The 16,154-nt window shown below is 42.4% G+C and overlaps 1 protein-coding gene across 3 annotated transcripts in view; it reads right to left on the bottom strand.

Moving 5' to 3' along the window:
- The window catches only part of KIF2A (kinesin family member 2A), a 53,891-nt gene extending 43,462 nt beyond the window's left edge, over positions 1 to 10,429 (bottom strand). For all 3 annotated transcript variants that reach the window (XM_086630071.1, XM_086630072.1, XM_086630073.1), the window contains exon 1: positions 10,366 to 10,429. In XM_086630071.1, coding sequence (XP_086486197.1) covers positions 10,366 to 10,429 — 64 coding nt within the window. The remainder of the gene's footprint in view (positions 1 to 10,365) is intronic.
- Between the last annotated feature and the right edge of the window lie 5,725 nt (positions 10,430 to 16,154).

Here is a 16,154-nt window from a genome sequence, read left to right as displayed (position 1 = left end):
CAGCATCTGCCATGGTGCATTGCTCACAACTACAGCACTGAGTGCTTAGCCCAGGTCCCCCAGCTGTGTCTATGGTAGCAACCAGCGTACTGCAACAGGAGCAGGTCTGCACAGCAAAGCAGGTGGTGCTGGGGATCAGACATACCCTGTGCTTTGGAGGGGGTTGGGGGGGGGCGGGCCTAGTGCCACAGATTGAACATCCCTTGTTGGAAGGCATCATGTACATATCTGGAGTGTACCCTCCAGCTAAATTTAATCCAAAAGGAATTTAGTGTGATCTGAGGCTACTTTCAAAGCGAAAAAGAGCTTAGCACAAGGATGTAGGGGATGATTAAAAGATACGTGTCCGAAGTCCATGCTTGATCTGAACTGAAATGCTTATTCAGCTGCACCCCTGTGGTCCCAACGGGCACACCTAGAGCCCCAAGACCTCTTGATTTTTATTTTTTTTTATGGTTATCCACCCTGACCTACACAAAAGCAGCCTCCCACTGTGTCGCTTTTAGAACACAAACAAGAGCACGTGCTGCATGCCCAAGGACATGCACGAGAATACGAAACTATGATGTTTACTAAAATGCAGAAGGACTGTCCAAAGCACTGATAGCCAAAATGATGCAGTTCAGGTCTCTCCTCAAGAACCAGTCAAGGAAATTTAGGTTTCCCGTTAGGAGGCAGGTCATCGGGTTCACTCCAGATAGGAGCCTGGAAGCAAACCAGCACATGTGCAATGAGAATGGTCACAGTACCAGGACAATAGACTAAAATGAGGTGCAAGATAACTTCACAATCAGAACAGACTAAACCTTGAAATACTTTAATCCTCTGTACAAGAAGGTTACATGCAAAGAAGTGCAAATGAAGGAGGGGACTGGGAAAGTGAAGCACTGTTTTCTTCTACGACACAGACCTTCCAAGACATTAACTAGAAATTTACACATCATCTTCCAGTTCGATGTTCAGTTACACTCTGAATTACATTAAATTCAGGGTCTGATCTGACTTGGGGTCAGCTTTTGGGGAAGTCAGATACCATGACTTCAAAAGGGCCTCTCGAAAATAAGGGAGTATACAAAAAATTGGCAGATGAGCTTCAACATAGACAAAAGAAAGATAATGCACCCAGAGAAAAATAATCTAATTTCTGGGTACACAGTGCTGAAACTGGAATTAGAAGTTACAACTCAAGTAAGAGATCCTTAAGTTAACACTTACAGTTCTCTAAAAACATCGACTCAACATGCAGTTGCAACAACAACAACAACAAAGCCAGTAAAACACTGGCCATTGTCAGAAAGCTAGAAAATAAAAGCAAGTGTCAATTTCAAACTTTGGTACACCCACATCTCAGGTACTATGGCATTAGTCTTCACACTTCAAAAAAGATGTAACAGGTTAGAAGAGGTAAAGAAAAGGCCAACTAAGAAGACAAAGAGAATGAAGATATTAAGGTGGGTGAGATTGCTCACTTTTGATGAAAAGACTGCAGGTGCATTTCGTTGCGCTTTACAACTATGGAGGACAAAATGAGTGGAAACTGTTATTCATCAACTCCTGCAATGCTGAAGCTGGGAGCAGTCTCTTAAGGCACATTTGTTTCAGGCAGATAAAGGCAGTCATGTACTTTTCTGTGCAGCAACAAGGGAACTTCCAGATCTTGCTTCCGTAAGAGGTTGTGGTGGCAGAGACTGCAAGCTTAGTCAGGACGATATTCAATAAATTCACAGACTATAGGTCTATAAATGGATATTTAATAGGACTAGGCAGAGTGGTATTTCTAAGATCCCAGATATAATTCTGGATACTGGAGGAAAACAAAGACTGTGGACAGTGGCAAGGCTGACCTGCTTTCCCTAAATAGCCTCTTGTACCACTGCTGGGCTAGACGAACCATGGGTCTGATCCACTGGGGTAGTTCTTACAGTAATGGTGAGCGTACTTTAAGGAGACAGAGGAACCTCCAAAAAGGCAAAAAGAACTCATAAGCTTTTTAAAAAAATTCACATTCTCCAATCACAGTAAAAGTCTTACAAAGAGAGAAGGGGGAAAAAAAAGTTTTCATGCACTTTTCATAAAGTAATCTTCATTTTGTCATATATTCACATAGCAATCGCCCTTCCAAAGTGTAAAAAACACCCAAACCAAAAGAGTAATAAGCCACTCATTTTCAACATTCCTGCAAGGCTTTCCAACAGCTGGTAGTCCTTTTCATGGCCCATATGAACCACCTTCAGTCCTCAGATTTAAGAAAGATTAAGCAATGAGAGCTGCAAACTTTATTCAAATGAGAACAAGACATTAATGTATGCCATGATAGTATTTTCTGTCCTCTACCACATTTTTCTTTTACTGCTGCTGCATAAGTGAAGGTTTTCATTCAATTACTGGTAATGACATTCACATCTCTCCTATGAGTTGACAACTTGTAAACAAGTTGCAAGAATAGTTAAATTATATATAGACAAATATATATATTTTCTAGTTTTGTAAAACTGAACATAATTTGACATCTTTTTGCATGTTTAGTCAGCAGTTCCTTGAAGTCCTTTAGAAAAACTTTGCAAGCAGCTTCTTTAAAATCTTTTAAAACTGCTTCTGAAAGTTCCTGTCCAGAATACTTTGCTATATACTTTTACACATCAAAGTCCTCTGTGTTCAGTATAGATTTCAATACAGTTACAGTATGTAGGAGGAAAAGTAGACTCAGTCAAGTACCTCTTTCAAACAGCATTTGGGTTTAGTAGCTGTTGGAAATTTTTTTAGCAACAAGATTTAAGACTGTGGTGGATTCAAATACTGTGGTGAATACCCTCTGCCAAAAGACTGAGATGACTTGGCCAGTCTTCTCTCTCCCTTCCCCTTTCTCATTTTGTTTGCTGCTTGAATAAATGGCAGAGATCACCTTTTCCTGATTTTCTCTACTTTCTCTGAAGCTGAGAGTAGCTGCCTAGAAACAATAGCTTCTTGCATCACACAGAAATTTTCTACCAGTACCTTCCACAGACATTTTCCAACAGTACCATTTGCCTTTCATCACTCACACTGTAAAATAGTGGTTTGTTGTTTGTTGCTTTGGGTTGTTTTTTTTTCATTTCCCTTACTTTACAATATTATGTTTGGTAAGAATATTTACCATGACTTAATTCATTACAGAGCTGACAACTGCTGCTCCTGGTTAAAAGACAGAAGCCTTTATTCTCATACAAGTTTAAAGTCTGTATTTTTCACTTATCTTAACAAGGTTCCAAAAGCTCAAACCAACGAGAAAACTTTGTGCTTGATGAAAGTTTATTGTAACTTGAAAATCATCAGGCTGTGATTTATATTCACCTCATTCATCACCACCTGAATTCCTACCCTATTAAATGTCAAAATTAACTGAAAAGTTCAACTCATGCAAGTGTAGCAGGATATGCAAACATAACCCAAAAATGAACCAGAAACTTGGAGTATTCCAAAATATAAGTGTGCGTGTGCTTTTCAAACTGAATTCATTTCCACTGCCCTCTTCCCACAGTCAGAAATCCTCATCAATGCATCGTTAAGCACGCCTGCATCTCTAGCAAACACTTCTATAGATCGGTCGGAAATACACCTCAAACTCCATATGTAGCTCAGCCATAAGGGGAAAGTAACACATTTTAGTGATTGCAAAATATGCAGCACTGTGCAACAAAAATTCTAGAGTCAAACTCTGCAAGGGCACAACTATGCTACGCACTTGCTTCTAAAGAGAAAGCTTTAAATAAAGCCCACACTCCACCTCCCTTTGCTCACACATTCGGTGTGTTCATCCATTGAAGGCAACTCTTAACATACTTTCCTGTAAGTAACAGAAAAGACTGAAAACACCCACACTTCCGACACCTGGGACTACAGAGTTGTCAGCGTCTGATGGGAGCCAAGAGAAACTAGAACTTGCATTTGACAAAGCTTCAATGGGATTACTGATAACTTGAAAGCAAGTGACATTCCCCTATGCAAGAAGCATGACCATCCACTCATAAAAATGAAACCAAAGTCAAAGATTTTTTTGTTACCTGCTAGTTACCTGAAGTCAGTTACTGCTTGGGATTGGACAATCAGTTTTACTGTGCAGGTGTTGCAGAAGTGGCAAGGAACGCGGCAAGCCTGTTTCCTTTACAAGCCTTACGAAACTTAAAAGCAACTTATGCCCGATGCAACTAGAACTGCCACTATGTAAAAACAATAAGCTATACTCAAAGCATGTTATTTGAATAAAGCAAAATAAAGAAGTCTATTACCACACTCAAGCCTTTAAGCAGCAAAATCCCTAATTCTTTCTCCTCAAGAGTCGAATATAAGATTAGACTCACTGTTGCTAAATAAGACTCCAATAAAAAATAAAAAAAAAAAGAAAAAACTAATCAGGTGGCTTAATTACTAGATTTAATTGATAATTCACATTTTTTTAAATATCATTTAAAGTTATGGTTAGACACACAGTTTTACAGAGTTATCTTCAAGAACCTCTACTTACTCCTTTTAACTAAGCAATTCTAAAATTAACTTGGGTTCCTAGCGACACAAACCATCTGAATTTAAACTGTAATAGTAGAGTTATCAAAAGTCTTCTAGGTGTGTTCAGCTCATGTAAATGATTCAGTGCACTACACATATTAAAAAAAATTAATAAGCATAAGCCCAATAAATTCATTCTCTTTTTCAGAAAGGTAATTCTAATGTAATTTTTCACGCAGCTTTATCGCCTTTTGTCTAACAGATGTAAAACCTAGTTTTACATATTTGGCAACGACCAAATTCAAAGACAGCAACATTAACTCCACAAAGCACTTTTCAACAGGAAAATGCCACCTTTGTAACACCCTCCCAGAGAACGACTACCTGTGCCTGCTGTGTTTCCCAGGAGTGATTACCAGGCATGGGGAAGAGTGGCACAACAGAAGAACATCCAACCCCTGTTCCACCCCCAATGGTGGCTCCACTCAAGAAAGGCATTTAACATGGCAAGTGTACTTCACTGACTTCTAGTAAATCAATGGTTTATGGATGTTCTAGGCCACAACTGACCTGTTTATCTTGACACCTTCTGGGGACATAAACAAAATGCATCTCCAGGATATCAGACACTGTCAGTACTGTCTCATAACTAAACACTTACTACAGAATTCAAAGCGTCCCTTTAGAGGTCAAAGGCATAGGAAAATCATGTCAATTACCTGTCTATATTGGGAACAGTATAGCAAACTATAGGCTTTTTAACTCTTTGAGTGAAAAAAGAAAAATACTACTAAACAGCAATATAAAACTGTGTACATTTTAAGGAAAGGAATGAGGACAGAAAAAGAAGAAACAACACATGTGCCTATGCATACACAATATGAACAGGTTTGACAATACACCTAACGGCATTTTAAGACAATCTGCATCTGGATTACCATAGTTTTAGTTCCTAGCCTGCCCTCCTTCCCTCACTTCCCTACAAAACACCTAACTAAAAAGTAACACCAATCCAGTGGACAGACAAAAGCAGCGCAGAGTTAAACATCTTAAACAGCTGTAGAATGACACTAATGGTCTAAATTAACTGTAGCTAACTTAAGTATGATGAGTGTCTAATAGTCTTTAAACACCCTCCTGGTCAACACTTTTGTAGGAACAAACTGGAGAAACTCTGGACGTAACCATCAGAGAATCTAGACTGGAGAAGTAAGCCTAAACATTGGACCCATTAGCTCCACCAGCAATAACAGATTTGAAACCCTGCCTGTGATCTGGCCACTGTGGAAGGACAAAGACACATTGTGTCCCTATGGCTTACATAGGGATTAGGTAATTGAGTCAAATGATTTAAGTGTGGTAACAAAAAGGTCTTAATCACAGGGAATGAATAGAGGTATGTCACCAAAGGAAAGAGTAAAAAGCATATTACCATTTAAATCTGTCCTCAAGAGCTTGTAAAATAGGGTGGCTACCCAAACCTGAACAGAATTTTTATAGCGTTGTTATACCTTCCATCCTGCTATAAAATCGTTGTTGCTATTGGGAGTTGTACATAAAGATCAAGATCATCATGCAGGATTACCCAGAAAACAGAGGATCCTACAGACCTCTCAACTCTGAGAAACATCAATTTCACAGAAGTTGGGCTTTAAAGAAAAAAATCACAGCCCTTACTGTTACAAAAATTAGTCTTGTTTGTGTTTGAAGGCAAAACAGTTACCGTGATGTTCTGGCAAGCCCAAGGAGAGAGGTGCTGCCAGTAGGTTTTTGGCCTAGATGGATTATCTTCGACCGTGACCAGTTCCAGCTGCTTCAGAGACAAGTGAAGAAAATTCTTAAGTAGACAATTACAAAATAACACAGCCACAGGCAAGATTTCTTCCTACTTCTCATCAGTTACAGGTTACTTAAACTATAGACTCAGGAAGAACAGAAACTACCTTTTACGGTTGCTGGTGTATTCTTTAAATTTCAGTATAAAGCTGGATATTCCTACCATCCTTCTTAAAATTCTGCTATGCTTCTAGCCTCCATCTCCTCTGGTGACAAGCTCCACATGGTAACTGTTCCTAGCCTGTTCTCCTTTATCAGTTTTAAGTTTTCTTTTTTAAACACCGACAGCACTCCTGTTCTTATATCACAAAAAAGTGTACACAAACTCATGATGTTTCTTTTTTACACCATTTGATGGTTAATCCCTAAAAATTCAGCACTTTTCCTTTCCTGGAAGTTCAGTCAAATCTTCAGTCGCTCTTCCAATTACAAGGACATTCCTTCTCCTCATGCCTGTTACATTATTTCTGACACAATGAGATCAGAATTGTATTCCCCCCTCACTTTCAAAATGAGCAAATATATAATTAATTTCTCTGTCTAGAACACAATTGGGCTGAAAAGTAAAGGAAAAACACCAATCCGCCTGCTAAAGGGCTGCAGGGTATAAGAGATTTATCCTATTTCAGCAAAAGACCAAATTTATGGGGGAAAAAATGTGAGATATTCTTTCTCCAAGTAGTTATATAGGACTTTGTTATCATAAATGGGACAATGCACAAGAAGTTCACTTACAGGTGTAAGTTCACGTGTAAAGCAGTGCTCTGGACAGGAGCATTACAGGGTCTTGCGGGTACCTTCTGGCTCCCTACCCACTTCCCTAAAGTTCTGTGTGATAAGGCACATTTTTCAAGACTAGAAGTGTGTCCATTCTTAGCCATCTGCAGCCTAAAAGAGTTATTTCTCATTTCCAAGATAGATTACCACGGCATATTTCAAGCAACATGCATAAATTATACTGAAACAAGTAGTAAATTTCAATATCAGAAATTATTACACAAAGCCAAACTAGCTGACCACTTAGTATGCCCTTACACTACATGAACTTAACTAGTTATTTCAGTTATAACTGAAAATATTATCTGTCTAACTCTAGACAACGTTTGTACCCATGTTTACCCACTGAGAAAAAACAGATACACAGCAAGCAGCTCTGCAGCGTCAGTCCTCGAAAATGTTGGGTTTTATCCAAACACTGGTTTCCATGTGTTTTTGGCCATGATTTCTAACAATGCCTTTCATTTGTACAACATCTATTTTCTATTGAGTCCCATAAGAAATCTCTCATGAAACACTTAAGACTAATTAGAAGTTGTCAAAATGACAGAATACGTAACTTTTCTTTGCAGAACGTTCTGGTCTCATTCTTATATTTATTGTGTTTTGCACGTCTTTGCAATTTTGTTGTAGTGAACAAGTACAACCTGTAACATTGAAGCTTCACCAAAAACATGCTTTTCTGTTAAGTTTTCTTTTTATTTGAAGAAAAATAGAGTTATCTGGAATTAATAAAACACCATATTCAGAAAAGTGTTTAATGTTAACAGGTGAACAGACGGGAAAAAATGCATACGTACTTTTTCAAATGACCCCTTTAACAAAGAAAAACTTCATATAAACATGTAAATAAGGAAATTTTAAAGGATTACTATACCTATCTCACAAAATAATATTTAGTTTTAAAAAGGACTCCCTACAGACAAGACGACATGTAAAAAAAATCTGAGACCCAACACACCACTTTCTCCAAAAGTTTCTTAAACGATTTAAATTGTGCCAAGGGTAACTGTATAATACACAGCCCTGATCCTGCCTAGGATATATAGCTCTGGGTAGAGCAGATTCTGGCAGCTTACTGTTTACTGAACCAGATCGTATGTGAAGACTTGCACTTCACCTTGGCCATGCATTTCCTACACACAGATAATGCTGGGGTCACAGATCCCTCTGTGAGCTACTGGAACTCACTAATCGTGTAGAAAACTAACACATCCAAAAGCTTTCTACTGTGTTTAATGAAGTAAATCATCAATTAATGTATTAAATCATCAGAAAAAGAAAATAAAACAAAAAAAAACTAGGTCAATTTCGACTACCTGTGCAACCACAGCTCAGGTTGGAAACCTGTCTCCTGAAAGGCAACGCAATCTAGTGCTGGCTGTCCTTTGACACCTTTCTCAAAATGTTCCTTTCCACATACCTAGGATAGTTTATCCTACAGTTTAATGGGAAGAGAATGACACAAAGCTGCAGTAGCCTGAGCCAGAAGAGGGCATTTCCTCCTCCAGTCCCAAGGAAACACAGGCAAACCTCACAACAATCAGGACCCGCTAACTCTGGTATGACACTGCAGTCCAGTTGCTCACATAAGGACCAAATTAAGACTCAAAACTCTACAGTTTGAGCAACGGCTATGAAGGCAGCCCCCTAGTATATTACTGACAAATGTGCTGCACCGCATGTGAAAGAGATACAGCAGAATATGTAAACCATTAACAGTAATGAAAATAACTATTGTTATGTTCAAGTGTAACCGCGCGCTCGCTTGTGACATTAGCAGTGAGCACATTCCTACAGAGGGGGAAAAAAAAGCAGCAAAGCATTCTCATGCCTTATTTTCCAAAGGTATCCAAACCAAACAGTAACACCTACTAGAAGTTCACACAGCCCTCAGAGAAACAGCCTTACAAGTTACTACATCGAGGCTTTCTGAAACCCCAGACAGAGATCTGCAGGAGTTATGCAAATAACTGCCAGACCTATCAGATTCTTCACATGACACACAAGCCATTAAGCACAAATTGAGGGGTTAGCTTTAGTGTAGTGTCCAGCCAACACCGACCATGATTTTATTGCGGGGTTGAACTGCAGTATGGGACACAAGAAATATAAACTACATAAAGCTTGTCGGCTGTTTTTTCCTGCCTAACCATGCTAACTTTAGTGCCTCCAGACCTTTCTTCCCCTAGAAACATCTGCTTATTCTTTAGCAAGCTCCTGAACCTTGGGGGAGGGGGGTGGGTGGGGGAGGCTGTCCAGAAAATCCCAGCAGAACCCCACCCTGGTTTAGCAGGCTTCACGGATCTCACAGAGGCCGAGAACAGATGACATATTCCTACTCAAATTAAAAAGCTGAAGTCACGAGTGACCTGCCATTGATTCTGCCAATGAACTTCCCATTTCAGTTCTCTCCTACCAGGCAAACACGAGGAGCTCGCACCCTGAACCTTACACACGCGCCTCCTTTATTCACGTGTATTTCTAGACAGCACCATACATCCCCCTGCCAGGAGATGACACTGGATCCCCAACGGAGAAATAACAACTCATGGGCATAGACAGCAAGCGCTCTTCCTAAGTTTTAATCACAAAGAACATCTGAAATAACAACACCGAGCTTTTTGCCGAGTGATGGAAGTGTCCAAAGGCGTTTCTGTCAGGGCGCACCGTTGTGTCATTTTTTCTGAGCACGGCTCGTACGCCAGAGGAAATAAGAAGTTATTTCTTTACGTTAAAGGCCTTTCCTCCCTCCATCACCTCATTCCCGCCCCTAAGGCCCACCCACCTCCCAGCCCAAACCTCCCCCGGCTCTCCTCCCCGCCCACGCCCCTCTTCCCCCCCAGATCCCCTCATCACCCCCATCCACAGCCACCCCGCACGGTTCACGCCGCTCCCGTTTTCCCCTCCCCCACGAGCCCACCCCGACCCTGCCTCAGCCCCCCCGGGCCCCCCCTGCCCCGACCTCGGCCCCCCGCCCCGCCGCCGCCCCTCCCTCCCGCCCTGCCGCAGCCTCCCAGTCCCCAGCGGCGGCCGCCACCGCCGCGCGCGCCCCGCGCAACCGCCCTGCGCCGCCAAGCGCGAGCGCTCCCCTGACAACCGCAGCGCGCGCCAGGCCCGGCCACTCCCCGGCCTCGCACACACAATGGGCCCCGCGCGCAGCCCCCTCCCTGCACCCCCGCGCCGCGCACGGGGGCGACAGCGGCGCCCGGCCAGGGGCTGCGGCCACTCCGCCTGGCCGGCCCCTCCTGCCGCCCCTGCCCCACTGACCATCGCTGCGCTTGATCTCCACGTAGATCCCTATCTGGATCTTGCCGAAGTTGGCCGCTGCCATCGCTTCATGGGGCAGCCGGGGAGATCGGAGGCTGTGCCGGCCGGGCGCACAGGGGGCGGGGAGGGCGCGCACAGCGGCGGTGGCGGCGGCGGCGGCACCGACCGCGGCAGCTCTGAGAGGGCAGGAGGGAAGGGAGGAGGGAGGGAAGGACGGCCGGGGAGAGGGAGGAGGGGGAAGAGAGAAAAGGCGCCGGCCGGATACAACAGGCGCCTGCAGCTGCTGCGCCTGCGCGCCGCGGCGTCACGGCAGGACCGGCTCACGGGGGAGGCGGGGGGAGAGGCGCTGCCGCGGCCTTCGTCAGCCGTTCGCGGTCCCCTCCTGTTCTTCCTACTCCTCCTCCTCCCCCTCTTGCGCCCTCGGCGCCTTGTTGCATCCGCGTCGCGCCGCAGCGTTTCCCTCACGAACGCCCTTCACGGCACCCTGGCCGGGGTTGCACAAGATGGGCGGCCCCTTTGCCCGGGGGCCTGCTTCCCCCGGGAAAGCTCCGCTCCTGGCGGCCCCTTCGCCTCCCGCTCGCGTGGGCCGGGGCCCGGGCCAGGAGAGGCTCGTCTCAGCCGCGGTCTCTGCCTCTTGGACCTGTCCCTGGCTTAGAAACGCGTGCACGCGCCTGTTTGGCACCAGATGGTGACTGAGATGCTCTGAAGTTTTAATGTAATAGCTTTATCTACCTTCTATCTGCTCATGCGGCTCCCATGTGCCAAGTAGAGCAGCTTAGAAGCATTCTTTGCGCTCCACGACCTGCCCACAGCTCAGGTCTGAGGAAGGCTCTGCTGTCAGCAGCATCCATCCATCTTCGCCTCATGACTGCCTTGTACCTTTATACGGCTTAAATAAAAACCAAAACACACTTTGCGTTCCTCATTTCCCTGTCATAACTCCTTTACCTCAGGCAAACCACTTTGTTAAACATTGTCCCTTGGGTTTCTTCTCCAAGCGCGTTTCTTAACATGATGAAGCCACAATCGGGTCTAAAATTGTGCTTCCTGCACAGCTTCCAGGTCACCTTGAGCAGCATCCCAATAAATACCCCTAAACACACAGCCTCTTCTTGCCCAGCAAAGCCAGTCTATTGAAAATAATCCCCCAATCTGTGCTTCAACAGGTAATATGTAATGACAGCTGGCACTGCACCCACTGAGAGGTGCACCCTCCCGCCCAGCCTGACACCTTCCTCGCCTCATGTCTTCTCCCTGCCTCCACTGTCAGTTTCATACTGAAATTGGTATGATACCCACCAAGTCAGAGTCGAGAAACTACGGTTCCCAATTGCTACACGCTTTGTATTTATGTATATACACATAGAGAGAGAGCAGACCTGCAGAGGACTTAGGGATACTAGTGGATGAAAAACTGGACGTGAGCCAGCAACATGAACTTACAGCCCAGAAAGCCAACTGTATGCTGGGCTTCATCCAAAGAAGTGTGGCCAGCAGGTCGAGGGAGGTGATTCTGCCCCTCTACTCAGCTCTCGTGAAACCCCAACTGGAATACTGCATTCAGCTCTGGAGTCCCCAACACAAGAAGGACATGGAGCTGTTGGAGCGGGTCCAGAGGAGGACCACGAAGATGATTCAAGGGCTGGAGCACTTCACCTCTTTACTAAAGACTGAGAGAGTTAGGTTTGTTCAGCCTGGAGAAGAGAAGGTTCTGGGGTGACCTTCTAGCAGCCTTCCAGTACTTAAAGGGATCTTATAGGAAAGATGAAGAGGGACTTTTTACCAGGGTCTGTAGTGACAAGACAAGGAGCAATGTTTTTGAACCGAAAGAGGGTAGTTTTAGACTGGATATAAGGAAGATATGTTTTGCAATGAGGCTGGTGAGACACTGGAACAGGTTGCGCAGAGAAATTGTAGATGCTGCCTCCCTGGAAGTATTCAAGGCCAGGTTGGATGAGGCTTTGAGCAACCTGATCTAGTGAAAGATGTCCCTGCCTATGGCAGGGAAGTTGGAACTTGTCATGGTCCAGGCCAGCCGGCAACTAAACTCCACACAGCTGCTTGCTTGCCCTCCTCCACGCCCCAGGGATGGGGCAGAGAATTAAAGGAGAAAAGGGAAAGAGACTCGTGGGTTGAGATAAGAACAATTTAATACTACTATTACTAATATATGAATATGTATTTATGTATCTACAATGATAATAATATATACAAACAAGTGATGTACAGTGTCATTGTTCACCACCCCTTGACTGAGTGTCCTAGTTTTAGCTGGGACAGAGTTTTTTTTAACAGCTAGAAGAGCTCCGTGTTTTGGTTTTACTCAAAAGCTCACTCTGAGAAGAACACTGATAACAAGCTGCCAAGGACTTTTCAGTGTGCCGGAGTGCAGAAGCACGGCGGGATAAGGGGGGAGCATAGCTGGGACAAGGGGGACACGATTCCCCTTGTGATTTGTGTGGAACTTAAGACTGAGGGCCAAACTGGCCAATTAGTATTCCATATCATGCAGCGTCATGCCCAGTATAAAAGCGAGGGTCAGCCGGGAAGAAGGGCTTTTGCGCTTTGGCTCTTTTTGCACTTTTGCTCTTTTGCGCTTGCTGCGGTGTTGCTCTGCTGTTTTTTTTTTCTTTCTTTTCTCTCTCTCTCTCTCTGCCCCTCTCTATTTCGGGGCCTCGCGTTCGTCCGGGATTGCAGTTTTCGGGACAAGACGGGCTTCGCATACGAGGGGGTGGTGAGCATCTATACTGTATTAAATCATCTGTATTAAATCATTCTTATCTCAACCCACGGGTTTCCCGTTTATCCCTTAATTCTCTCCCTCATTCCTGGGGGTGGGGGAGGGGGAGTGACCGGCTGTGTCTGGGGGGGGAGGAAGTTTTCAACCTAACCCACGACACTGAAGCCTGTCCTGTCCCAGACTAATGATTCCGAAACAGATAAGTCCCGACACCACAATCCCGGACGAGCAAGAGGCCCAAAAATATAAAGAGAGAAAGAGCACTCCGAGAGTCCAAGAGTGAGAGCCCCAGAAGAGCAAAGGCCCTTCTTTCCAGCTGACCCTCACTTTTATACTGGGCATGACGCTGCATGATATGGAATACTTCATTGTCCAGTTTGGCCCTCAATCCTAAGTCTAAGTACACATCATAAGGAGAGTCATGGACCCTCTGTCCTGGCTGTGCTCACCCCTATCCAGTTGTGCTCCTGCACACTGGCAAGAACACAGCAGCTGAAAAGTCCTTGAGACCTCAGCGCCAACTATAAACATCTGTTGGCTATCAGCGTTCTTCTCAGAGCAAGTCTCAGACTAAAACCAAAACACAGAGCTCTTCTGGCTGCTGAAAAGAACTAACTCTGTCCCAGCTGAAACCAGGACAGAACTAGATGATCTTTGAGGGCACGTTCCGACCCAAACCATTCTATGATTCTACATACACGCATTCAAAAAAGCCAGAAGATGAACTGACAGAAAGTTAAAACAAACAGCAGCAGCCACCTTGCACAACTTGGTCTCCACTTGTATTGGCTCTAGCTGGTATAAATCACCCTTTTGATGAAGTGTTAAGGAAAAATTAAAAGAACGAAAGTTTAACACTTTTAAAAACTGGATCTTACTCTCTTACCCTTGCCCACCTTCCTTTTTTTTACCTGAGAAATTTAGGTCTGAATCACACTATTCGTTCATTGCTTACCATGGTTATAGTGGAATTAGAATATTAAAAGTATCTGGATGTGTCCAGCAAAACTAATTTGACTTTTTCGTTTAGTCACTGTCCATTTAATTTAGACTACTGACAAACACTGGGAAAAAAATACCTCTTTTCTGAAAAAGATCTGATGCAAGAAATGCCACGAAGAGTCCAGTGCCTTTAAGACAGCATCTTCTAATTATAATGGAATTAAAAATATGCTCTGTTTAACCTATAGATGTTTTTGAAATAACACCAAAATGCAACAAATGTTTTAGACTTACGTAAGAATTAGGCAGGGACTAACTTTGAATTAGAAAAAAAAGTTTCTCCTAGCCACTATAATTCCATGGCATTTCAAAGACTTGAATGGAACATTTTATAATTTTGTTTTTACATACCTTTTATAGTTCAGCTTTGTATTTGACAAGTATCTATGACAGACTTCAATAGCCATTGCTTGGTCTCTGCTTAGTAGTTATATTTATGATCAATTTGACTAAAACTTGTCTGATATTTTTATGTAATGTAAAAATAAGAACATTCAGATTCTTAAATAAGCTGTGAAGCAATTAAAAAGCATCTCATCTGAAATAGTTAAATAAGAAATGATAAATTATTTTTCATACTGCCTGCTCTGTCTATCCCACAAAGGTTAAACTGAAGAAATTGAGAGGTAAATTATATATAATTATCTGAGTCCTGTCATTGTAGAAATAAGCAATTACATTTAGAGACAAATCATCCCACTGAGGTAAAGAAGGTGTATCTTAGAAATACATGCACAGCCCTAAATATTTACAAAATCGTGTGCTACTCTAAAATAAAATAGACTTTAAATGTGTACCAATCTGGAGTTAATCTTGAAATCTTTGAAATACTCTGACCTTAGTCCAGCAAATTGTTTAAGAATGTTTCAAACTTTAAATACAAATTTGAAGTTGATTCATGAAAATAAGACCCAAAATTATTATTTTGTTGTATGCACTGTGACAACTGAGGATTTTTGTTATTGTTGTAAAGCACTCATGGATGCTTTCATAGAACAAGTCCGCAATGGCCAGAAAATCAATTAAAATATTTCTAATATATAGCAAAGCATTATAGGAAGTTTTCTTGTGCAAATAAAGATCTCTAATAGTTGGAGGTTTTTTAAGCAAGTGTTGTTTTTTTTTTTAAGAAAAAGTATCCAAAACTGTGCTCCTGAGTACCAGGTCTTCTTACCTAATAATCTAAATATATGTCTCTTTTCACAGTTTCAGATAACAATGCATATTCAATCCAGCATTAAATAGAAGAACAAAAGATTTGAGGCCCAAAGTTTAGTTATACATTTTTTAATTGAGGTGCAGGAAATTTTTATTTTATAGAGTATTACATTTGACTGGCCCACTAATGTAGACTTTTTCTCTGACTGTTTTTTACAAAGTATATTTGTGGTTTCTAAAACAATGTTTGCAAAATTCCCAGAGTGGTACGTGTCTATTTTTACCACATCAGTACATGGTGCTGTTGAAAATACAGACAAATAATACAGTTACTGAAGCTTTGGCATTCAGTTCAAAACTTTGGCTGCTTTTGGATTAGTAAGATATCAAAAATAGTGGAAAATGATCATGCACCAGTTATGTTTCAACTGTTAGCAGGAATTCTTCATTTTTCAACAAACACTAACATCTCCTTGCATTTCACACAGATACAATCATATTAATTAAAATCTGAATTTTGACGTCAAAACCAAGTAATTAATATTATTCTACCTCCTTGATAACTTAAAAAGTCATTGATTATTAAGTATTTGAAATATTTCACAGCACTAGGACAAATATGGTATTCACAGTACACATTCATAATCATCCCGATATGAAACGTTCTCTTTTTAAAGCTCAACTCAGAAAATACTTTTCAATGCAACTGTTATTAAATATGTATGCAGGGCAGTCAATAGACAGGTTAAAGGAACACGTGGTTGCTTGTAAGATTAAGAATAAATCATCCATGTTTTTATTACATCGAAACAATTTAAAAAGGAGCCACCATAATACTGTAGCTTCTCAGGTCATCATGACACCATGTTGCAGTATACAGAAAAAATTG

The sequence above is a fragment of the Tauraco erythrolophus genome, chromosome Z, assembly GCF_009769465.1.
Source record: "Tauraco erythrolophus isolate bTauEry1 chromosome Z, bTauEry1.pri, whole genome shotgun sequence".
In the NCBI taxonomy this organism is placed as follows: Eukaryota; Metazoa; Chordata; class Aves; order Musophagiformes; family Musophagidae; genus Tauraco; species Tauraco erythrolophus.
Note: the sequence above shows the minus strand (reverse complement) of the source record. Positions and strands in the feature narration are given on the sequence as shown.